The sequence below is a fragment of the Myotis nattereri genome, assembly GCF_964212035.1.
Source record: "Myotis nattereri genome assembly, chromosome: 8".
Lineage (NCBI taxonomy): Eukaryota > Metazoa > Chordata > Mammalia > Chiroptera > Vespertilionidae > Myotis > Myotis nattereri.
In genome coordinates, this window is record NC_138083.1 from 72869805 (window position 1) to 72894550 (window position 24746).

At 39.7% G+C, this 24746-nt stretch overlaps 1 protein-coding gene across 1 annotated transcript in view; it reads right to left on the reverse strand.

Annotated features, from left to right (window-relative positions):
• The window catches only part of TOP1 (DNA topoisomerase I), a 92409-nt gene that overhangs the window by 50327 nt on the left and 17336 nt on the right, over positions 1-24746 (reverse strand). Inside the window, exon 3 of the mRNA XM_081096956.1 lies at positions 8771-8873. Coding sequence (XP_080953082.1) covers positions 8771-8873 — 103 coding nt within the window. The remainder of the gene's footprint in view (positions 1-8770; positions 8874-24746) is intronic.

Genomic DNA, 24746 nt, shown 5'->3' on the forward strand with positions numbered 1-24746 from the left:
GTTCTGAACTCTAGATCTTCCATTGACAATTTTGTCCTGTTTCTTTGTCTCTGCATTTTGTTATGCTTCCTTGGTGCACCCCCTAGTGGCCTTTGTGTGCAGTCTTGTAGCTAATTCCAGGGAGGGTTTGCCCTCCAGGCCAAGTGGCTATGAGAATCAGCTGTGTCAGCAGTGAGAGAACTTCTGTCCTCTAGGGAGGTGCTAATCTGGCGTTTGCCTGAGGCTATCCGGCAAATGCCTCTGTGCAGGGCTTGGGCGGGGCTGGTCGCACAGGATCAACAGGGTGGGCCAGAGAGAGCAGTTATGGCCGCTCTCAGTCCTGTCCCCAGGGGCTCTGCCTCTCTGAGTCCCAGCAATGGCTGCAAAGCTCGGAGGGAAAGCTGCACTCGCTCTGACCAAAGCCAGGCAGTCCCGCTTCTCCCGTTTGAGTCTGGGTCCCTAAAGACTCGCCCGGATCTGGAGCTCAGAGTCTGCGACTCCCTCCCGATTGAAAACGCCAACCGCGCCCTCCGCCGCCAGCCCGCTCCGCGCGCGCACTCCGCACCTCAGAATTTGACTTCAGCACTGCGCCTCCTCTGAGTGTCCGTATGCGTTTCTCTTTCCTCCTAGTTGTAGGACTTCCACTCAGCCAGCGTTCCAGTGGTTCTGGGTGATGTCCCTCTGTCTTTTAGTTTCACTTTTGAAGTAGTTGTTCAAAGCAGCAAACTCCGGCGTTAACCTATGCCGCCATCTTGGTTCTCCCTCTAAAGATTTCTTAATGCTTATCACTGAATGCTCAAAATGAGGAGAATTATTGGAACTTTGAGTTGAATGGAATCTCAGAAATTATTTAATTCTTTGTTTGCAGGTCAGAAAGGATAAAGGGATGTGCCAAGCCAATACATATACTCAACTTCCATTTCTCCCCTATCTCTAAGTTCCTTACCTCTATTAATAGGGTAAACAGCCACCCAAGTTATCCAAACTAGGAGCCATTTTTCTTAGACCCCTCATGCCCTTTGTGGCTAAATTCTTTATCTCCCTTTCTCAACTATTTTCAGTGGCCTCTTGTTCCCTTTAGAATCAAGTCCCAAACTTTTTTTTTTAATGTCCCAACTTCTTGAAATAGCTTTTAATAGTCTTGCCCCAAGTCACTTTGATGGTCTCATTTTCTACCATTCCATCATGTTATAATCCAGGCACCCACCCAACTGGAGTCTTCTCAGAGCAATGTATATTACACAATGCTTCCATGTTTTGTTCATGCTTTTCTTATTGTCTGAAATGCCCCTCTTTCTAGCCATCACCTTTCTTTGTCAAGATTTTAACCATCTTGCCCTGGCCGGTTTGGCTCAGTGGATACAGCCTCAGCCTGCGGACTGAAGGGTCCCAGGTTCGATTATGACCAAGGGCACATGCCCAGGTTTCGGGCTCAATCCCCAGGAGGGGGTGTGCAGGAGGCAGCCAATCAATGATTCTCTCTCATCATTGATTCTTCTCTCTCTCTCCCTCTCCTTTTCTCTCTGAAATCAATATATTTTAACCATCTTTCAATGACTAACTCAAATGCTGTTTCCACCATGAAATCTTTAATAAATTAGATTCAACCAACAAAATTGACAGCTCCAATATATCTCATTGATACTCACCAGGCTTTGTGGCAATCATCATTGTCATCACCACCACCACCACCATCATTTCAATTGTTTAGTACGTTATAACAAACTCGAAAACATGACTGGGCCAGTAATGCTCTCAACACTTGACCAAAATGGAAAATGAGACCCGGAAGTTAAGTGGCTTGGATTAGGACACACAGCGAGTAAATGTGGGGCACACAGGTTAGTAAATGGGAGAACCTGGCCTTGAGTTCTACTTTAGTGTGCTTTTCACTACATCACATTAATTCCTATGTGAATGGTGGTGATGTATTCAGTTTCCTCATTTTTAAAGTACCCAACCCTCTTCTCTACCTACCTATGTTAATTGTTCATTTCCCCCAGACAGGTTGATGATACAGGGATGTGCAGATAAATAAAAGGCTTCAGCAAACAGCTCACCAAAAAAAACCCCCACAAAAAACCAGGAGTAAACATCTCTTTTTAAATTTGATTACCTTCAGCCCGGCCAGTGTGGTTCAGTGGTTGAGCTTCGAACTATAGACCAGGAGGGTCACAGTTTGATTCCCGGTCAGGGCATGTGCCCGGTTGCGGGCTCCATCCCCAGTGAGGGGTGTGCAGGAGGCAGCCAATCAATAATTCTCTGTCATCACTGATGTTTCTATCTCTCTCTCCCTCTCCCTTCCTCTCTGAAATCAATAAAAAAATATATTTTTTTAAAATTTTGATTATCTTCTGAAAAATTTCCCTAATCTGAAATTCCACTAATATAATTGCTTAATTCCAGTACATCTTCCCAAGATCCTACATTCTCTTAATTCTACTTCAAGTAGGATCTGGAACTGAAAGGAAAGCAGAACCCAAAGCATCCTTACTCTCAAATGTCTCTCACACTGACTGTATGGATCAGCAAGGCCAACATGGCTGGAAAAGCACTTGTTTATTATTTCACAGCAGTGCTTTTCTGTCTTCCCTGGCTTTCCAAAATTTGTCACTTCAGCCTAAGTGTCGGGTTTAAAACTGGCAAGAACGGCACACAGTCAAAAGCCAGCAGGAATATATTCCTAGAAGTGGTATTACTGGGTCAAATGGCAGTTCCATTTTTAAATTTTTGAGGAAACCCATACTGTTTTCCACAGTGGCTGCACCAGTCTGCATTCCCACCAGCAGAGGAGGGTTCCTTTTTCTCCGCATCCTCTTCAGCACTTGTCATTTGTTGATTTGATGATAGCCGTTCTGACAGGTGTGAGGTGGTACCTCATTGTTTTGATTTGCATCTCTTGGATAATTAGTGACTTTGAGCATGTTTTCATGTGTCTCTTGGCTTTCTGAGTGTCCTCTTTTGAAAAGAGTCTATTTAGGGACTGTTTAGTTTCCTTTTGTTGACTTGTATGAGTTCCCTGTAAATGTTGGAGATAAAACCCTTATCGGAGATAACATTGGCAAATATGTTCTCCCATGCAGTGGGCTTTCTTGTTGTTTTGTTGATGGTTTCTTTTGCTGGGCAGAAGCTTTTTATTTTGATGTAATCCCATTTGTTTATTTTCTCCTTAGTCTCTCTTGCCCTAGGATCTATGTCTGTAAAGATATTGCTACAACATATGTCTGCAATTTTGTTGCCTATGGAGTCTTGTAGGATTTTTATGGTTTTCCCGTCTTACATTCAAGTCCTTTAGCCATTTTGAGTTTGTTTTTGTGTATGGTGTAAGTTGGTGATTTGGTTTCATTTTTTTGCATGTATCTGACCAAATTTCCCAGCACCATTTATTAGAGAGGCTGTTTTGACTCCATTGTGTGCTCTTGCCTCCTTTGTCGAGTATTAATTGAGCATAATGGCTTGGGTCAATTTTGGGGCCTCTATTCTGTTCCATTGGCCTATATGTCTGTTCTTGTGCCAGTACCAGGCAGTTTTGAGAACTGTGGCGTGGTAATATAGTTTGGTGTCTAGTATTGTGATCCCTCCAACTTTGTTCTTCTTTCTTAGGATAGCTGTGGCTATTCGGGGTCTTTTTTTATTCCAAATGAATTTTTGGAGAGTTTGTTCTAGATCTTTGAAATATGCCATTGGTATTTTAATAGGTACTGCACTGAATCTATAGATTGCTTTGGGTAGTATGGACATTATAATGATGTTGATTCTATCAATCCATGAACATGGTATGTTCTTCCATTTGTTTATGTCTTCCTCTATCTCTTTTTTCAATGTCCTGTAATTTTCCAAGTACAGGTCTTTTGGTTAAATTTATTCCTAGGTATCTTAATTTTTTTGGTGCAATGGTAAATGGGATTGTTTTTTTCCTTTCTCTTTCTGTGAGTTCATTATTGGTGTATAAAAAGGCCATAGATTTCTGGGTGTTAATTTTCTATCCTGCTGTATTGCCAAATTCATTTCAGAAAGGATATATGCACCCCTATGTTCATAGCAGCACAATTTACAATAGCCAAGATTTGGAAACAGCCTAAATGACCATCAACAGATGAGTGGATTAGAAAACTATGATACATCTACACAATGGAATACTACACTGCTATAAAAAAAGAAGGAATTCTTACCATTTGTAGCAGCATGGATAGAACTGGAGAGCATTATGCTAAGTGAAATAAGCCAGGAAGTGAAAAAAAAACACCACATGATCTCACTCATTTATGGATAATAAAGAACATTATAACCTGATGAACAAAATGATAGATACAGAGGCAGAGAAGCATTGAACAGACTGTCAAATTACAGTGGGAAGGCTGGGGAGTATTGGGGGTGGGGGGTAGGTAAGAGATCAACCGAAAGACTTGTATACATGCATATAAGCATAACTAATGGACACAAGACACTGGGGGGGGGGGGGGGGGAGGGGGGAGGCCGGGGGAAGGTCAATGGGGAAAGAAAAAAAAAAGGAGACATACTACTATCTGTAATACTTTAAACAAAATAAAATTTAAAAAATAAAAATAAATAAAAAATAAACCAGCAGGAAGAATCCTGTTTTTCACATATGTGATAGCCTTTATTTTCTAAAACCACCATCCATCCCCCAATTGCCTTAAAAAAAAATAGTTTCAAATGGCAAGAATTCCTTCTTTCTTACAGCAGCATGAGTGGGGGAGGGGGGGGAGGGCAGGAGTATGGGGATAATAAGGACACATATGTAATACCTTACTCAATAAAGAAAAAAAATAGTTTGATTTTTAGAGAGAGAGGAAGGGAGAAGAAAGAAACACTGATATGAGAATATAACATCTATTGGCTGCAACCCACGCATGTGCCCCGACGAGGAATCGAACCAGCAACCTCTTGGTACACAGACTGACGCCCAACAAAGCCACACTGGCTAGGGCCAAAATTGCTTTTAATAATGTTCACAGAAGAGGTCTAGTATTAAAGATAATTTATGGCTAAGAATGTAACCTTTCACCGTGGGCAGTTGGTTCACTTGATGGGAGTCATTCTGCATAACAAAAAGTTGCAGGTTCAATCCCCAGATGAACGTGTGGGAAGCAACTGATTGATGCCCCTTTCTCTCTCTAAAAATTAATAAACATAGCCTCAAGTGAGGATAAAAAAAAATAATGCAACCTTTCAAGAGAAGTGTTTGGTGAGAGCCTATAAGCCCAGTGATTCCTTACCATCTAGTAAGAGTATTCCTGACCTGGTCAGTGTGGCTCAGTTGGGTGGGGGTGTTGTCCCATGCACCAAAAGGTTGCCAGTTTGATTTCTGGTCAGGGCACATGCCTGAGTTGCAGGCTCAATTGCCCCCTCACACTCATCCTGGTGGGAATGGCATGCAGGAGGCAATCAATGATACACTCTCACATCAATATTTCTCTCTCTCTTCCCCTCTCCCTTCCTCTCTCTCTAAAAATCAATTTTAAACATCTTAAAAAGAAATAGTATTCCTTTTGGGTTTTTTGGGGAAGGATCTATATATACATTTTTTTACAAGAATCTAAAGTGCTAAATATTAATGCTAACAGAAAGAAGCAGTGTCAGAGATAAACAGAAGAAATTATTTTTACTTGACTTTGGTATAAACTCTTCCTGTGATGTTACAGACCAAACAGGAGATAGTCAGAGATGGGGTTTTCATTGGGTCAGAATTTAATGAGACTAATACAACTAGTGCCAAAAACTTTAGAGATGTGGGGCCCAAAGTGAGAGGTCGTGCCTGAAATGTTCTGGCATTTTAAACGCTGAGCTGCTTATGACATGCAAATGAGAAAGAGGTGCTTATTATTTAAACACAGACAGTTTAGTTACACAACTAACCTTCCTTGGGGAGGGAGTTTTTGTTTTGTTTTGTTTTGTTTTTGACTGGAAAGAATAATGTAGTGGAAGAAAAACATGAGGATTCAGAAGCCCTGGTCTCATCCTCTCTCTACTACCCTACTGCCCTGTGACTATGAGCATATCACCTCAGACTTCTGATACACAAAGAGGTAAGATGAAATAATCTTTAATACCCTTTCCCTTATTTTCACCTTAAGAACAAAGGGAAAATCACAGGAATAAGATGGGATTCCTTGAGGGGTGGGTCCACATCCCATTCTCTCAACAGAAAGGCTGGTTTTCCATTCTCTGACATTCCAAGTATGCAGCACGTGTTACTACGCAGCAAAAAGATGCCTCCTGGATATGGGTCCTTAGTGTAACCCAAGGAAAAATGACTGATGCTAAAATCTAACAGTCAAAAGGAACATACAAACACATTACTGTTAACAAAGTATCAGAATAAAGTGAAGCATTTTCAAACAGAATATATGAAATCTTAATTATTCTGGGCTTCACAGGTGACTTAACAAGCCTCAAGGTTTCCTTAATCTGCTACAGAAGAAAAATGAAAAAACCCAAAACTACTTGAAAGATTAGAAGCCATTTAAAAAAGGAACATGGTGTACAGGATTTTAATGGACTATAACCAAGACACTTCCTTTGTTGCAAAGAGGTAGTGTGTCAATAGAGGTCAAACAGAAAGTATTTAAAAGTCTGCTTACAACACATCATCCACTTAAACTGTCTTAAAGTTATTCGCATGTGAATTAGAGGTCCAGGGCTAGATTTAGTCATGTAGTCATGTGTAAACAGAAACTCAGGCCAGGTTTTCCAATGCCTCTTGGCAAACAGGCTATTATTTTCTTAAGCATTTTGAGCAGACATGAAGAAAATATTAAAAGACACAAAATTGCACAGGAAAAATTCCTGAATTTGCCTATACTATAATCTTGGAAAGTATGCTAGGATGAATGTACAAAGTATCTCCCACATTTGTAGAGCAGTCACAGTTACAGTGCTTTTATGCTTATTGACTGGTCCCCTCTGAAGCATGTAATATGAGGAAACTAAGGAAGATGAGAAAGCTGTGTTAAGAAAGGCTATTTAACCTAGCCAACATCACATGAGACCAAAGCAGGTGGACAAAGACAAGAGGCCTTCTGCCAGATAGAGGTAATTAAGCTACTATGGATTTTTCAAGAAAAATAACACCAAAATCACATCTTTCATTTTTAAAAAGGAAATTCTGACAAGTCAGGGCAGGACCAAAATTATGTCCTAAAGCCTTTTATGCCACTTTTACCCAATCTTGTCTCCCACCACAATAGCAAATCATGATTGGTGAAGTATGTACCAGAGAAGAAGGGATCATTTTTTTCAAGTTTTCAATATTAACCTCTATCTTTTTAAAGTCTTTATGGACAAATTTCTGGTAACATGAAAATGAGCATTTCTTCATCTAATCTACTAAGATTAAATTCACTAGAGTAATGAAAATGGAAACTAGATGATCAGGGAGCAAGAAATGAGTTAGCAGTGGAGAAAAAAAGACCACAGAAGTGGTAGATGATTCATGAAGAAATATTCCCACTAGAGAAAATTAACCTACTTATTTTAATGGTTCAGAAATGTATTCATAAAAAGAAAAGTATTTTTAAATTTTAGTGATTCATAAAAAGAACATACTTTAAAAGCAATTCTCACTTTAACTTGTCTACAGCCAATAGACCAAGCTAATGAAGTATAACTGACCCTTGAACAATGAGGGGGTAGGGGTGCCAACTTTCCACCCCATTCATAGTCAAAAATCCACGTATAATTTTTGACTCCACAAAAACTGAACTACTAATAGCCTACTGTTGACTGGAAGCCTTATCAATAACATAAACAGTCAATTAGCACATATTCTGCATGTTATATGCATTATATACTTAGTCTTATAATAAAGTAAGCCCCCAGAGGAACGAAAATGTTATAAAGAAAATACATTTACAGTATTTATTGGAAAAAAATGCATATAAGTGGACCAACAAGTTGTTCAAGAACCAAGTGTAGTTCTAAGAGATTCTAGGCTGGAGGCACTAGTTCTAATAAATGTTTAATCTTACATTCCCTTCTAACAAAACTTAAGCTACCATGGGAATACCATACAACTTTCTCACCAACTGCCTTTAACTCAAAATAGAAGCCTAAGTCCTCATTTTCAACAAGTAGTACTATATCCAAAGATACCCTACACATCTTTGAGCTTAACTACTTGCCTCCTACACCAAAAAAATGGGAGCAAAACAAAAAAAACACAAACATATTTCAGAGGCTTGGATCCCAGAGGGCAGCACTACTGAGTTTCATTTATATTGGTGGGTCATTGGCTTTTGTGAGAGCTGAACTCCTCTGATAACCTGATGAAAGCTAGGAATGCCCTCTCCAGGATAATCTCATATATTCAATCTTTTGCATATGATTTCAGGAGCTCACAGACCATGGAAACCCAAGTTAAGAATTTTTCATTTATACCCTTTTAAAAGTATAGAAAGGAAAAAATAAATCATGTCTCCAATCTAGTCACCTTTAATCAAGACAAGTTCTCTGGACACTTGATTAAATTCCATCATACTACAATAAAGCCATAGCTGACTTACTTAAAAATTATACTTTTAATGAGGTATATATTGAATAGAAATTCACTATACTTGCCTTACACTTTCTGATCTGAACAATGGAATCACCAGTAAAGCCTGAATTATCAAAGCTATCTCTTAAAAACTCAAATCAAATACAGTCTCTGCTTACTTTGCTATCTAGGATTGACTGTTTATGACTGTAGCTCAAGTTAAAGCCTATTCTAGGTGAGCCAAGCCACAGCCAACCAGCTGAGGAATGAAGGATTTGCTGGTTCAACCCTTACCTGTTGCTATGCTTGGACTTTTCTCGGTCCTTCTCCTTGTCCTTCTTGTGCTCTTTGTGCCGGTGTTCCCGATCTTTGTGTTTATCTTTGTGTTTATGAGAATCTGCAACCATAAGAGATGAACCAGTTAAGAGGAGTCATGAGTTATCTCCTGCCTGCCTACCTTGACAGGCCAGTCAAGAAGACACCCGGCTAGAGTGGCTCAGTGGGTTGAGCTTCATCCTGTGCGCTGAAAGGTTCCATCCCTGTTCAGGGCATGTATGGAAGGCAACTGATCAATGTTTTTCTCTCACACCAATGTTTCTTCCCCCCACCCCCTTTCCTTTCTCTAAGCATGTCCTCGGGTGAGGATTAAAATAAAAACAAAAAAACCCAGCCCTAGCCGGTTTGGCTCAGTGGATAGAGCGTGGGACTGTGGAATGAGGGGTCCCAGGTTTGATTCCAGTTAAGGGTACATGCCCAGGTTGCAGGCTCTATCCCTAGTGGTGTGCAGGAGGCAGCCAATCAATGATTCTTTCTCATCATTAATGTTTTCTCTCTCTCTTTCTCCCTTCCTCTCTGAAATCAATCAATATATATATATATATATATATATATATATATATATATATATATTTTTTTTTTTTTTTTTAAAGCACAATGACAAGATTCTAATGGCATTTGTAACACGTCTTGGTTTTAGAGGCAGGGTAATGGGAGGCCTAGTCTGGGCTGCTTTGTGAAATTTTCCTTGGAAGATTCCATTAAATGATGAGTATTTTCTCATGTGTTTATTGGCCACTCATATATCTTCTTTAATGTAGTATATCTTCAAATCTCTCCCCCATTTTAAAAATATTTGTCTTATCACTGAGTTGTAAGAGTTCTTTATACATTCTGGATTATGACTTTTTTGGCTAGCTATATATATTGTGAATAGGTTTTTTCAAAGAGTTTTACAGAGGTAAGGGACACACAGGGCACATTTTTTAATCTATAAAGATACCCAGTTGCTCTTTCACCATTTTTTGAAAAGATAGCCCTCTCCCCATTGAATTGCTTTGACCTCTTTACTGAAAATGAAGTGACCATATAATCACAGGCCTATTTCTCAACTCTATCCTATCTTTACACAGACACTATCTACTACTATAGCTTCACAGTAAGGTTCTTGTTCATAGGAAGTTTTGAAATCAGATAATATTAAGTACTTTAGCTTTATTCTTTTCAAAGTAATTTTGGCTATTCTTTGTCTTCTGCATTTCCATGTAAGTTTTAGATTCATTTTGTCAATTTCTTTTAAAAAAGAGAAGGCCAGCTGGGAACTGCGTCCATAGGGCAATTTGGAAACACTCTCGTGTCTTTTAATCCATGAACAGGGCCTCTCTCTCCACTTATTTAAGTCAGTAAATCTCAAAATTATAGGGTGTATCAGAATTAATCCAAGGGCCTACTAAAAATGAGGTTCATTGGGGCCAGGTCACCCCAAAGTTAAATATTCATCAATTGGAAGTTTATGTACCTAACACACGTGTGGCGATTTTAAAATATGTTTAACAGATTCTTTGATACTCTTCCTTTCAATAGGTGTAGCCTAATTTCCTTCTTGAGTAGACTAGAGATTCACTCCTAAAAAAACAGAATAAAATGGAAATGTTGGCATGTAACTTCTGACACCAGGTCATAGAAGACACTGGATTTTTCTTCTTGCTCTGAGGGAAGCCAGCTGCCATATTGTTACACTTAAGCAGCCTATGGAGAAGCCCACATGGCGAGGACTTGAAACTTCCGACAAGACCCATGTGGGTGACCCATCTTGGAGTAGGCCCCCAGTCTCAGTTAAACCTTTAGATAACTGCAACCCCACAAACACCCTGAGCTGAACCACCCAGCTAAGCTGCTCCTGGATTCCTGGCTCACAGAAACTGTGTGAGAAAACAAGCGTTTGTTGTTTTAAGTTGCTAAATTTCGAGGTAGCATATTTCGTAGGAATAGATAACTAATAATGGATAGGCAATGTATGTGTTCATCCCATTCCTGGCTCCCAAAATGTGTCAAAAGAAGCTACATTTGGAATAATCCACTAAGTATTCTGTGCCAGGCCCTATGGGGACAGAAATGTACATGATCGTACCCTTACCTATAAGAATTTCTCATCCCACAGAGATGGGAAGAATAAAATGATATGGTATCAGAAGCAGGACTTGAACGCAATCCTCCATGCAATACACACAGAAGACTCCAACTTCTAAAAGTCTCAAGTCTAAAACTTTAAAATGCTGAGTCAATCCAATGTACCAAGTTGGTGGCCCCCAATACCTGACAGTAATAAAAACCCGCAATTACTTCTGCTCTAAACTAAGCACTTATGGGTAAAATCATAATAATGACAAAACATGCCTCCAGCAGTACAACCTGGAATGATGTCTGTATTGTTTGATTTTATTTATGGGCCAGATTTAGCAAACAGAAAACAGAATATTATGATCTACTATTATGGCTCAAGAGTATGGCAGGGACATATCTTTTTCTAATTACTCTTTTGTATAATTCAACAAACACAAAAACAAACTTGTAAGAAAAAGATTAGAAGACAGATGACAAAATGTTAAAAGTAGTTATCTTTGGGTAGTGAATTTCTGAGCAAGTTGATTTTTGGTATATACTTTGTCTTCTTTTCCAATCCTTTCCCCATGTGAATCACTTTTATAAAAAAAAAGTTATTTTTAAAATTACCAAGCTATAATTTTTTACTTTGAGAAGTACTAGTATAATTTAATTCACTTAAAAAGCACTAAATTTAAAGAATAAGGAAATTAAATAAAAAATAAATTGAAAGTAATTCTAGGTAGGTTTCAAATACCTACAAGTAAAAAAAAAAAAAAAATCGGAGTGGGGAAGAGATACAGAGATGGATAAAACAAGATTGGCAAAAGGTTGAGAGTTATTGAAGTGGGCAGATATGATACACAGGAGGTCATTACTCTCTCTACTGCCATATATGCTTGAAACTTTTCATAATAAAAAGTTTAGGGGAGAAACTAAGATGGCGGCATAAACACCGGGAAATTGCTGCCTCCCACAACAACATCAGAAAAACAACATAAAGACAAAACGGACATCATCCAGAACTACAGGAAAGCTGGCTGAGTGGAAATTCTACAACTAGAAGGAAAGAAAAGCACACTGAGAGCCAGAAGAGCTGCGGAAGTAAAGTGCAGAGGTACGGAGGCTCGCGAGCAGAAAGGGGCTGGCACCTGAGGACGCGGCTGTCTTTTTGAATCGGGAGGGAGTCACAAGCTCCCTACTGCTCTGAACTCTGGTTCCGGGAAGTCTCTGGGGACCCAGGACTCATACGGGGAGAAACTGGACTGTCTGGCAGCGGGCAGAACTCGGAGCTTGAGGGCGGCTTTCCCTCAGAGGTGCTTGCAGCAATTACAAGACACTGAGACGCCTGGCCCCTTAGGGAAGGGCTGAGGATCTGCCATAGCTGCTTGCTCCACCCTTTGATTCCCTGAGACCCCGCCCCACCCAGGCTGCGGCAGAGGCTTTTGCATATGAATGCCCCGGCCCTCTGCAACCTGAAAATTACCTAACTGCAGCTGGGCCAGACAGACCCAGAACTTCCAAGAGAAGGCCCAAGGCCCCACAGCTGCTTGCATTGCTTCACAGCTGGGCCTCATCAGGGCACCTCCAAACTCCAAAAAAGGAAGGGGAATCTGCAGTTCTCTTCGTAACTCCTGCTGTGTAACCTCAGGCAGAGGCTAAATTAGCACCTCCTTAGATCCAAGAGCCAGTGTACCCAGTGGTCAGAGGGGGACCATCCAGATTACAACTCCTCAGATCCATAAGGGACACACTCAGGGGGCAGACTCAGTGAGCACCAAAACCCCACTGAAGCAAGTCTTGCCCCAGAAGGGTGTCTTCAGCACAGTTCTCCCACTGCAGACACAGCTGATTCTCACTGCCAATTGGCCTGGAGGTCAATTCCTCCCAGTGATCCTACAACAATCAAGGCATAACTACAATAAGATTGTGCAAAAAGCCCACAAGGGGGTACACCAAGAGTGTCCACCTCAGGTAACTGGGGAGGCTGAACCACTGGGCCCTATAGGACACCTAGCACACAAAACCACTCTACCAACACAGGGAAGCATAAAAAATGCGGAGACAAAGAAACAGGTCACAAATGACAGAAATGGAGGAAAGCAAACGACTGGATATAGAGTTCAAGGCCACATTTATAAGGTTTTTCAAGAATTTTATGGAAACCGCCGATAAATTTAGTGAGACCCTCGATAAATCTAGTGAGACTCTCGAGGATATGAAAAAGGACCAACTAGAAATTAAGCATACACTGACTGAAATAAAGAATAATATACAGAGATCCAACAGCAGACAAGAGGATCCCAAGAATCAAGTCAAAGATTTGAAATACGAAGAAACAAAAAAGACCCAACCGAAAAAGAAAAAAGAAAAAAGATTTCAAAAATATGAAGATAGTGTAAGGAGCCTCTGGGATAACTTCAAGCGTACCAACATCAGAATTATAGGGGTACCAGAAGAAGAGAGAGAGCAAGATATTGAAAACCTATTTGAAGAAATAATGACAGTAAACTTCCCCTACCTGGTGAAAGAAATGAACCCAAAGAGGACCACACCAAGACACATCATAATTAAAATGCCAAGAGCAAAAGATAAGGAGAGAATCTTAAAAGCAGCAAGAGAAAGACAGTCAGTTACCTACAAGGGAGTACCCATACGACTGTCAGCTGATTTCTCAACAGAAACCATGCAAGCCAGAAGAGATTGGCAAGAAATATTCAAAGTGATGAATGCCAAGAACCTACAACCAAGATTACTTTATCCAGCAAAGCTATCATTCAGAATAGAAGGTCAGATAAAGAGCTTCACAGATAAGAAAATGCTAAAGGAGTTCATCACCACCAAACCAGCATTATATGAAATGCTGAAAGGTATTCTTTAAGAAGAGGAAGAAGAAAAAGGAACTCTTACCATTTGTCACAGCATGGATGGAACTGGAGAGCGGATAAATACCACATGATCTCACTCATTTGTGGAATATAATGAACAACATAAACTGATGAACAAGGACTGATCCAGAGATGGAGAGGCATTGATTGGACTGTCGGGCCTTGGAGGGAAGGTAGGGGAGGGTGGGGGTAAGGGGGAAAGATCAACCAAAGGACTTATATGCAAGCATATAGGCCTAACCAATGGATACGGACAACGGGGGGGTGGGGGGTGAGGGCATGAGCGGGGGGGGGGGGGGGAGGGTAACGTGGGGATAAGGACACATATGTAATATCTTAATCAATAAAAAACATATTAAAAAAAAAGTTTAACCTTCTTCCCTTCTAATCTGTTTTTTTTTTTTTCCTCATTATATAAGGGAACATCAAGGAGAAGACTAGCAAAGAGATAATTTGTATTAAGGAGTAGAAAGAGATACAATTTGATAGATAAAATTAACCCAAGAGTCAGGGTGTCCTACACTAAGGATAACAAGGAGCCACTTCAAGCAGAAAAGGAAACACACACACACACACACACACACACACACAATAAAAGCCATACTTAAGAAAGATTAATTGGAGGACAGTGTGGGTAGAAAGGTAAAAGCAGAGTAACTAGCTGATGATTTTTGAAGAAGTCTAGAAAAAAGTGAGAGCAGCAGGGTTGCGAAGGAAGAAATGTAAAAAAAAGAAAAAGAAAAGCATGTTAAGGAAACTGGAATTAGAACTCAGTTTCAGGAACTCACTGGCCATGTGTAATAAATAAATCCAGAAGAGTCAAACGCTCAAAGTCTTTGGATCCCTGTAATTAGGAGAACAAAGTGGCTTTGAAGACACAGGAAAGTCCTGCAGACAAAAGGTGGGGGAAAAGAAAGACTGGAGAAATAATGCAACTAACTGAAGTCATATTGTATTTAAGGTAACAGTGGGACATCTAACTAAACATGTTGGTCAGAAGAGAAGCCAGTAGGTGAAAAAGTGAAGCCAATAGGGCATATGGATCTATATCCCTCATGGTGAAAATATTTGTAGACAGCTTACTAATGGCCTTGAAGATTACTTTTAGTACATACCCTTTCCCCTTAACTGGAATTCATCTAAGAATAGATACTGTCAATCCAATCAAAAAATGGGCAAAGGACCTAAATAGACACCTTTTAAAAGAGGACATTCAGAAAGCCAAGAGACATATGAAAACATGCTCAAAGTCGCTAATCACCCGAGAGATGCAAATCAAAACAACAATGAGGTACCATCTCACACCTGTCAGAATGGCTATCATCAACAATTCAACAAACGACAAGTGCTGGAGAGGATGTGGAGAAAAAGGAACACTTGTGCACTGCTGGTGGGAATGCAGACTGGAGCAGCCACTATGGAAGACAGTATGGAGTTTCCTCAAAAAACTAAAAATGGAGCTCCCATTTGACCCTGTGATTCCACTTCTAGGAATATATCCCAAGAAACCAGAAACACCAATCAGAAAGAATATATGCAACCCTGTGTTCATAGCAGCACAATTCACCATAGCTAAGATCTGGAAACAGCCTAAGTGCCCATCTGTAGATGAATGGATTAGAAAACTGTGGTACATCTACACAATGGAATACTATGCTGCTGTAAAAAAGAAGGAACTCTTACCATTTGCAACGTCATGGATGGAACTGGAGAGCATTATGCTAAGTGAAATAAGCCAGTCAATGAAGGAAAAATACCACATGATCTCACTCATGCATGGATAATAAAGACCATTATAAACTTATGAACAAAAATAGATACAGAGGCAGAGCTGCCTCTATCAGACTGTCAAACTACAGCAGGAAGGCGGGGGGGGGGGGGCGCAGGAGGGAGAGGGTAAGAGATCAACCGAAGGACTTGTATGCATGCATATAAGCATAACCAATGGACATAAGACACTGGGGGGGTAGGGGAGGCCAGGGGATTGTCAAGGGCGGGGGGGGGGGGGTGGGGAAGGAGACATATGTAATACTCTTTGTAATACTTTAAGCAATAAAAATAAAAAAAAAAGGATACTGTTAAAATGTTTTGGAGAAAGGACCTTGCCATTTCAAGTATCAGTTAAATGCAAAAAGAACTATATTGAACTTGACTGACAGATTTAGAAATGAAAGATGAAAACCACTGTATATTAAATCACCAGGAAACCTCATTTATTATGAATTCAGGTCACCTAATAACAATTGTTTTGAAATCCTAGCATTCAAAAATTTGAGATGAATTTATGGGAGGAAGACCCCCTGAAATAAGGCAGTCTTGAGAAAACAGCGGACAGGTAGCAATTAATTCCTTTCATTCTAACTTAACTGGATAAGTGAGTTACTCCATAATGAAAAGAGAGAATAGGAATCAACATCTTTTGTTGTTGTTACCTAAAGTGTTCTTCGAGACTAACAAAGATTTTAAGTAGAGATTTCCAAATGACAAAAGAGGAAAGTATCAATCAGTGTCTTCTCTGAGTACTGGAACAGTTGCTGGCTAGCATTATGCAAGCACTTGATGGTTAACATGAAAAAGAAAAGGAAACCTTTTACTACTCAATTCAGAATTACATTCTGAGGTCTAATTCCATTTACAACCATTTAAAATATATTCTTAAATCCAAAGCTCCCTGCAAAAGATTTATCAGACGTGAACTCTGCCCTCAATGAATTTACAATCCAAGAAGGTCCTAATTAAGGTGGAACCCAAACAGCCAGGGCCCAAGGCATGCAAGAGAAAAAGGGCACTAATATAGGTGCCAGACCATGCTGGAGTATTTAACAAACATTGTCCCACATTCAATTTTCTTACCACTATCATGATAAGGAAATATCATCCCCATTTCACAAACAATACTAATAATAGTTGTCCCTTATTTAGTGTGTACTCTGCAAAAGGTAGTAGTATACTTTCGTATTACCTCTAGTTTCACAACTCTCTGGGTGGTACCAATTTCATCAAATCTAAGACACAGTTTTGCCCTTTAACATCTCTGAAAAGGTGCATGTAGTTCATATAATCCCCATGGAGGGGGAATTTAACAGTATCTAAAAAAACCAAAAACCTAATTTAGTCCTACCGGTTTGGCTCAGTAGATAGAGCACTGGCTTGCAGACTAAAGGGTCGGGGGGGGGGGGGGGGGGGGTGTCAATTCTAGTCAAGGGCAGTGCTTTGGTTGCAGGCTCCTCCCCGGCCTGGGCCCTGGTGGGGGGTGGGGGGTGGAGGGCGCGTGCAGGAGGCAACCAATCAATGTTTCTCTCACACTGATGTTTCTCTCTGTCTTTCCCTCTCTCTTCCACTCTCCCTAAAAAAATCAATGGAAAAATATCCTTGGGTGAGAATTAATCAAAATAATAATAATAATAATAATAATAATAAAATAAAATAAACTAATTTACATACTCTTTTGACCCAGCAATTTATATCTAAGAATTTACCTTGAAGATACACTTCTGAGGTAGAAAATTTAAACTGGTTTATATATACATGAAAGCAGAGAAAATTAAGTCAGAAGAAACCTGTTTTAATTTTAGCCTTGCTGGAATGGATTAAAATTCTTTTCCTACTCCCAAAATCTCAAATGTCAAATGATTGACATTAAAGTAACAGTGTTTTTATTGCATCATGATGCTCCTATTATTTAGAAATTATGAAAAATTTTTTATGAAGGTAATAGGCATTTTCTCAAATGTCTACACATGAAACATGTGGGTGTCATTTATCTCCATCTCTTTCAAGATGGCAGAATTTTCTACTTTCCTGCCCTGTTATTTTTTCAGTAAGGGTAGGAAGCCAGCAGGATTACTTAATTTATAGGCATTTTTTAAAAAGTCTTAATTAAAAACAAAATTAATATGGGTTAACTGCCTCCTTTGTTTCCAAGTGAAAAGTAATATAGCAAGGGAAAACAGCCTGATTCCACCAGAGAACAAAAAATAAAGAGCCTGTATCTAAGAGGGCAGTGAGAAGCCAACAGAGGCTCGCTGGAGGAGGCAGTGTTTGAGCTAAGTCTTACTAAAGGTTAAGAGGGAGTCAGCAAAATAGGGGAAGGAGAAAGGCATCCTTGGCCATGAGCCATGAAAATCAACTATCTATAATTATTGTTGCTGCTAAAAAAAAATCGATCTTGTCATGACTGAGCAAAATTAAGTCAGATCTACTTCCTGCCAGCTAGGAAATGGTCAAGTTGATTTTTGTCAGGGACATATTAAGAAATGAAATCCCAAAATTATATTATATTTGACTCTCTAAATGCATGTATTCCCAAAAGCAGTTTCTTTTAAAAAGATACAGATAAACTCATGCTTCTTGTAGCTTTGGAGTCCTAATTCTCTGCTTAGATAGACGAGAAATAAAACACCTAGGAATAATAAACTTCAGTATCAAATAAGTCCAGCAAAATTTGATCCAGCTGTTATAAAGTCTCTGTAATCTGGTATAATGCCAGTATGACAATGAAGCTGCAGGTTTGGAAACCAGGTAGAGAGTCAACCCAAAGTAGCCACCAAATCAGTGTCAAACCAGGCATAAGGTGGCCAGTTCAGTCCCCACAGGGGAACCAGACACATACATAACAGGAAGTCAAGTCCATAAAACACTTAGTTAAACATGTTCAAGAGTGATGCAGTTAGCACAAAAGACCATGGCTAAACCCTAATGTCAGTTAAAGACAGTACAGAGTAGCACAGGATGCTATAAGACCTCTGAAGGAAGCCAGCTGGTTCAACAGAGTGAACAGGATCTAATTCAAATCCTTGTTCTACCACTTACCATGTGACCTTGGGCAAAAGTCACTTAACTATTGAGTCTAAAAGAAGCAGCATAGGTCAGTGATTAAAAGCTTCAAATCTCTGTTCATCATTGATTTGATAACTGTGACCTCTCCTCTGGATGGAAAAAAAGCTCAGAATATTTAAATGACCTTAAGGAATTTTATTTCAAAAGTCAAATTCTTTGTGTATGGTTGTAGAATTCCTGACTAATCTCTACAAAATGACAAACATGTTGACAGCTGTCAATAAAGTACAATTATTACTGAACCCTCTTCATGACTAATTTACATAGAACTGAACTGAGACTACCCAATTATTCCAAATAACTTAGGAATCAAGCTCTATACATGCATTTAGGACAGCAACCATTCCCATTCACCTTGCCCGACCAGCCAACCACAGATAAAAGACCACCTGATTGTCTTTCCTATACACCAACCTAGGAAAGAAAAGCACTTGTGAAGAAAGAAGTAAAACTTTGGCCTGCTCTAACAATCATAGCCAGAAGCCTAAAAAAAACCTACAGGTTTTAAGGGATTCACTGGTAATCAATTTACACCTCCTACATAAAAACACTTGCATTAGTTTAGCTGCAATCAGTAGGTAGCTAAATAATGCTGCCAAACCTACTCCACCCATGGTCTCTACTGCAATCACATTTCAACCCAAGTACTATAAACATTTACACTTCCTTAATAGAGAAAGGTTAAGGAATGGCAGAGTACTGATCATTTTATCAACTAATCTTTGATCTTAGGCATTTTGTTACTCCACCATTCTTCTAAATGGTTAGGGGCAATCAAATCAGAGCAAGAGAGAGGAGTCTTTTGCTTCCTTTTAACAAAAGCAGAGAGAGAGACTTTTCTGGTATAAAGGAGGGGTTCTTTGCCATGTTTTGAGCCAGACCTCTTTACACTGACTTCTGACAACAGGCTTTTGACACTTAAAGCAGATGTGTAATATGATGGGCTCCTCCTACAAAGACAGTCATCAAGTCGTGTGTGGAGAATGGGGAACAGAATTACTCAACCAAAGCTGTATTTCCCAAAGAGGCACTCACAACACAACTCTGTCAAAAATAACTCCTGCTAATCTCTGACACACAAATACACAACCAGTGCATTAGGAAAGTGAAAACACTGGCTGAAGAAATTAATTTTCTAAAGAAGATATCACCTACTCATTATTAAATCACTTCTACTGGGATAAACGCTTGCATCTTCCTCCCTGACCTTCACGGATACCACATCCCCAGGAGCTGGAGTTTAAACAAAATCAACATTTCTACTTAACACTCTACACTTTAAAATAAGACTGTTTTTGTCTAGGACAGATAACAAGCTGGTCTCTGTGATAAAGATTGGCATCCGGGAGTGTGGTCAGTATCAGGAGTGTGCAAATCTCCCCAGGAACTTAATGCCAAACTAAAAGCAGTCAGGAAGCCTGAAAGCCCATAACTGGAAGGCGGATGGGTTGAAGGGTGAAAGAATTCTACCCTTCCCTCTTCCTCTACACAGCTGTCTAAATTTAGACTTTACCTATGCTGGTCCACTTTCAATCCAGGAAACTGTGTCTATGTCCATCTTAATGGTGGATGACTTTAATTTGTGGCCCACAGAAGAGTACTTACCACTATTCCACAGTGATTCTCAATGAGAACACTTCCAAAATTCCAGGGCATGGTTAATAGCCTTTCAAAGTAAGCAGGACAGAGGCTGTTCTGGCTAAAACCTCAAAGAGCTCCACAATTTAAAAGAGAAATGCTGGGAGGATTCAGCTCTTAACAAACAACAAAAACCTTAAAACTCAAGAATGAGAGAAGGAATTAGTAACATTTCCAAATTTCAAAGTCCAAATTATCATCTGTTCTCCCCAAATGTGTTTTTTATATAAACAAGACCCTTTGTCATGGATAGACCTGACCTGTTCATTATTAAAACTAATGGGGTTCACCCATTAGGGACCCAGTACTCTCAGGCTAATAAAACAAGCAAAGCCTCCAGCTGAGAAGACATCTGGAACTATAAATATTTCTTCTCTCCTTAAGGAAGTTGGGTTCACAATATTCATTCAAATACCTGTTGAGTGCCAACTCTGGGCCAGACATTGTTCTAAGTGTAAAAATATAGCAGAAAACAACACCAAGTCTGCCCTCATGAAGTCCCATAATAAAGCATTAATACCCACCCCAACAGCAGCAGCTGTTCAATGAGTAACTTTGAAAAAAGAGGGAAAAAGGGATTTCCCATAACTGCCCATTTCTTTGGACTTGGCCCCCCTTAAGTTCCAGAATCAGACTTTAATGTTGTAGTTAGAAAAGACCTTATAAGAACTTATGGAGGCCAAGTCAAAGAAAGGGTCAAACATAATCACATAAAAGTTGCCAATTATTTTGCAAAGTGCTCAAGTCTTTCTCCTTAATATTCAATGCTTGGTAAAATTTCAACATCAGAAACTTAGAAGTACATTGCATTAAAAGACTCAGAGTTGCTCTAAGATAGAAGCCCAGCATTTTCAATTTTGTTTTTATCAGCTCTGCAGCACAACTTCAAATTTCTAAAACCTGTCACATTTTCCAAAGTGTCTACATATTCAGAAGAAATGCCACAAACGGATTAAAAAACATTTGAGAACCTACCTTGGTTTCTAAACATCAGCAACCCTGAGATTAGTGGCCAGATGTTGTCCTAAGGGCCTTGACAAGCAAAAGACACCACATGAAGCAGCCAATTTGTTTGCTTTAAGGCCTCAATCCCACACAAAAAAGGTTAAATGATCAGGGGATGTTATCTTCCAATACACATCCATATTTAAATTTCTTTGGCTCCTTTTATGCTTTTACAACACTACAATTAACTTAATCTTTCTTTTCAGCCCCTCCCAGTATATGCACCTTATTTTAATTTACAACAACCTTCTCTCCCATCCCATTCCTTCCATTATTCTCCTGAAATTCAAGTTCATCTTCCTTTCTTCTTCTGGTTCTCATTCCCAGGAACCAGTTAATTGTATTTTTTTTACAATTTAAGTGAGGGACCATCAAACTGTCTTCAAAAAAAAAGTATGTTATCTAACTATAAGGTCTTCTGAACTGATGTTTCTAGACACAATTACAGGCCGGAACAAGATGCTCACTGTTATTTAATTTTGCCAAGAACTACTTTTTCTTTTTTTTAAATCCTCACCCGAGGATATTTTTCCATTGATTTTTGAGAGAGGGAAAGACAGGGAGGAACATTGATGTGAGAGAAACATCAATTGGTTGCCTCCTGCATGCGCCCTGACCAGGGGCCGGGGCAGAGGAGGAGCCTGCAACCAAGGTACTTTCCCTTGACCAGAATCGAACATGGGGCCCCTTTGGTCTGCAAGCCGATGCTCTATCCACTGAGCCAAACCGGCTAGGGCTAAATGACATACTAGTATTTTAAAAGTCAATTCCACTAACAGTAAGAAGACATCCTTAGAGCAAGTCCAAATCTTTTATATAAAATGTCCTGATGGGATCCTAGGTTATTCATTTTTCTGCTCTGGTCTGTTTTCTAATTTGTAAAATGATCTCCACTGGCCCCCTTACACTTCCAATCACAAGAATTCTATGCCCTTTAAAAATTGTTTTATGTCAGCCCAGCCTGCATGACTCTGGTTGAGCGTCGACCTATGAACCAAGAGGTCATTTTTCAATTCCCAGTCAGGGCACATGCCTGGGTTGCAGGCTTGATCCCCAGTGTAGGGCGTGCAGGAGGCAGCCAATCAATGATTCTCTCTCATCATTGATATTTCTATCTCTCTCTTCCTCTCCCGTCCTCTCTGAAATATATATATATAAATTTTTTAGTTCAAACAAATTAAGGTAAAAAAAATTGTTTTAATGCTCAAGAGCAGTGGTTCTCAAACTTTCCAGTGTGTGAGACCTGGGATTTACCAGATATGTGCATTTTACCACATGCTCTCCAGGTGACTATAATCTACATCGCCCAGAATCATATTTTGAACACCCCTGCCTGTTTTTTCTTGGTACTTTGAGCAATAAGTAATAACAAATATCAGCCACATGCAATAATAAACATGCTACTGATTTCATTTTAATGTTTCTACCTCAATTATGTCTCTCTCTTCTTTAAAAGGCAGGCACAAGGTGATGCCTGAGGATTTTATTTTTAATTTACAGCTGAGAATATTGAGTCTCTACAATAGAGGAAGGAAGGGGTGTTTTCACCTATTATCCCAGGCCCTATTTAAGAGAAGCAAGATCTACACAGCTACCCCAACTTAGGTAAGGAACAGGGTAGTCAGGCTCTTTAGAATAGAAATTCTGTTGTTTGTGCATCAGAGGGCAGAGCCATGCTTAGATAGAAACAGTGAACTTGAGTCCTGCTAGTGGAACTCGGTTGGGGAAATGACTAGAGAAAAAAATGGATAAAGACTTAATGAAGCTGCAAACTCACAGTCCACTTTTGACACTTGACTTTCAGATAATATGGAGTGCTGTGAACCTCCAGTGATACACACAATAACCACTCAATCAGGTAAGCAACTGGTACTTCTTACCAATTCAAGGGTCAGTAAATTTTTCTGTAAAGGGACAGGTAGTAAATAGTTGAAGCTTTGCTGCACACTTGATCTCAGTTGAAGGCACACAACTCTGCCAGTGTGGCACAAAAGCAGCCACAGGTTATATATAAATGAAGAGCAAGGCTGCATTCCACTAAAACTTTATTTATGAACACTGAAAATTGAATTTCACATCATTTTTCCATGTCATGAAATAACATTCTCTTTTTAAAAATTGAAGTGTAATTGATATATAACATTTAGTTTCAGGTATATTTAACAGTATTCTTTATTTTATTCTTCCCCCCAACCAGTAAAAACTTTAAAAACCATTCTTAGTTCACGGGCTATACAAAAGAGACACCGTTTGCAGGACACTGCACTAATTAATAGACTAGAAACTAACCCTTGTGTCCACTATAAAGAGAGGTGCCTTTCTCAAATCAGTGTAAGTGGAAAACATCCTTCCTGCTTTACCTATAAGACAGCGGTTCTCAACCTGTGGGTTGAGACCCCTTTGGGGGTCGAACGACCCTTTCACAGGGGTCGCCTAAGACCATCGGAAAACACATATATAATTACATATTGTTTTTGTGATTAATCACTATGCTTTAATTATGTTCAATTTGTAACAATGAAAATACATCCTGCATATCAGATATTTACATTACAATTCATAACAGTAGCAAAATTACAGTTATGAAGTAGCAACGAAAATAATTTTATGGTTGGGGGTCACCACAACATGAGGAACTGTATTAAAGGGTCGCGGCATTAGGAAGGTTGAGAATCACTGCTTTAAAGCCTCTCTGACTCAATCTTTCTCCTAACCAATATCCAGGATAAGCCTGGCTCCCAACCCTCTCCTTCCTCCAAACAGCTCATGAGCAGTCATTCATCAACTTGAATTAGCGGTTAAAAATCTACTCCTGCTCTGCAGAACTAGAGAAAGTTAAGTCACATGAGTGCAAAGGGAAGGCCAACGCTGAGCCCACTGCTAATTCTGCTTCTTAAGCAGCAAGCTGGTTAAGTTTGTTTTTTATCCCCCTTGAAGTAGAAACAACATCATAGTTGTTCACATACTGCTAAACCACCTCCAATGAAATTCCTTAGTAAAGTATACAGACTTCAAAGATCCTTCTGAAATGGGGGGTGTTAGTTAATCCCTGGTTAACGAAAAGATCCTTTTTCTTGAGTACTTAGATAAAGAGAGGTTTCGCTGATTTCTGGAATAATTGGCTCCAAGCTGAAGTGCTAAAAAATAAATAATCCAGGGGTCTTTGCTGCACAGGCAGGCAACCTTTCCTCAAGAGGGGAAGGATTACACACACTGAAGTGCAGCAGAGCCTACTAGTTAATGGTAGTAGTTTGGTAAGGATCCATTGTAAGTATAGACGAGTGCTCTATGAAATGAGAGCCTTTAGGCTGATACTATATTCGTAGTAGCTCCACTACTCATATATTATCAGACTAACCCAGAATTCCCAGGAGGCAACTGAGTCACCCAGCCTCCCCCATTGACCTTGTTTTGTGTCACATTTAAGAACTCAGGCTGTGGCATCAGATAGGCCTAATCAGCCTCCCATCTCTGTGGGTTACTTATAACCCACACGGCCTTGAGCCTCAGATTCTTCAAAA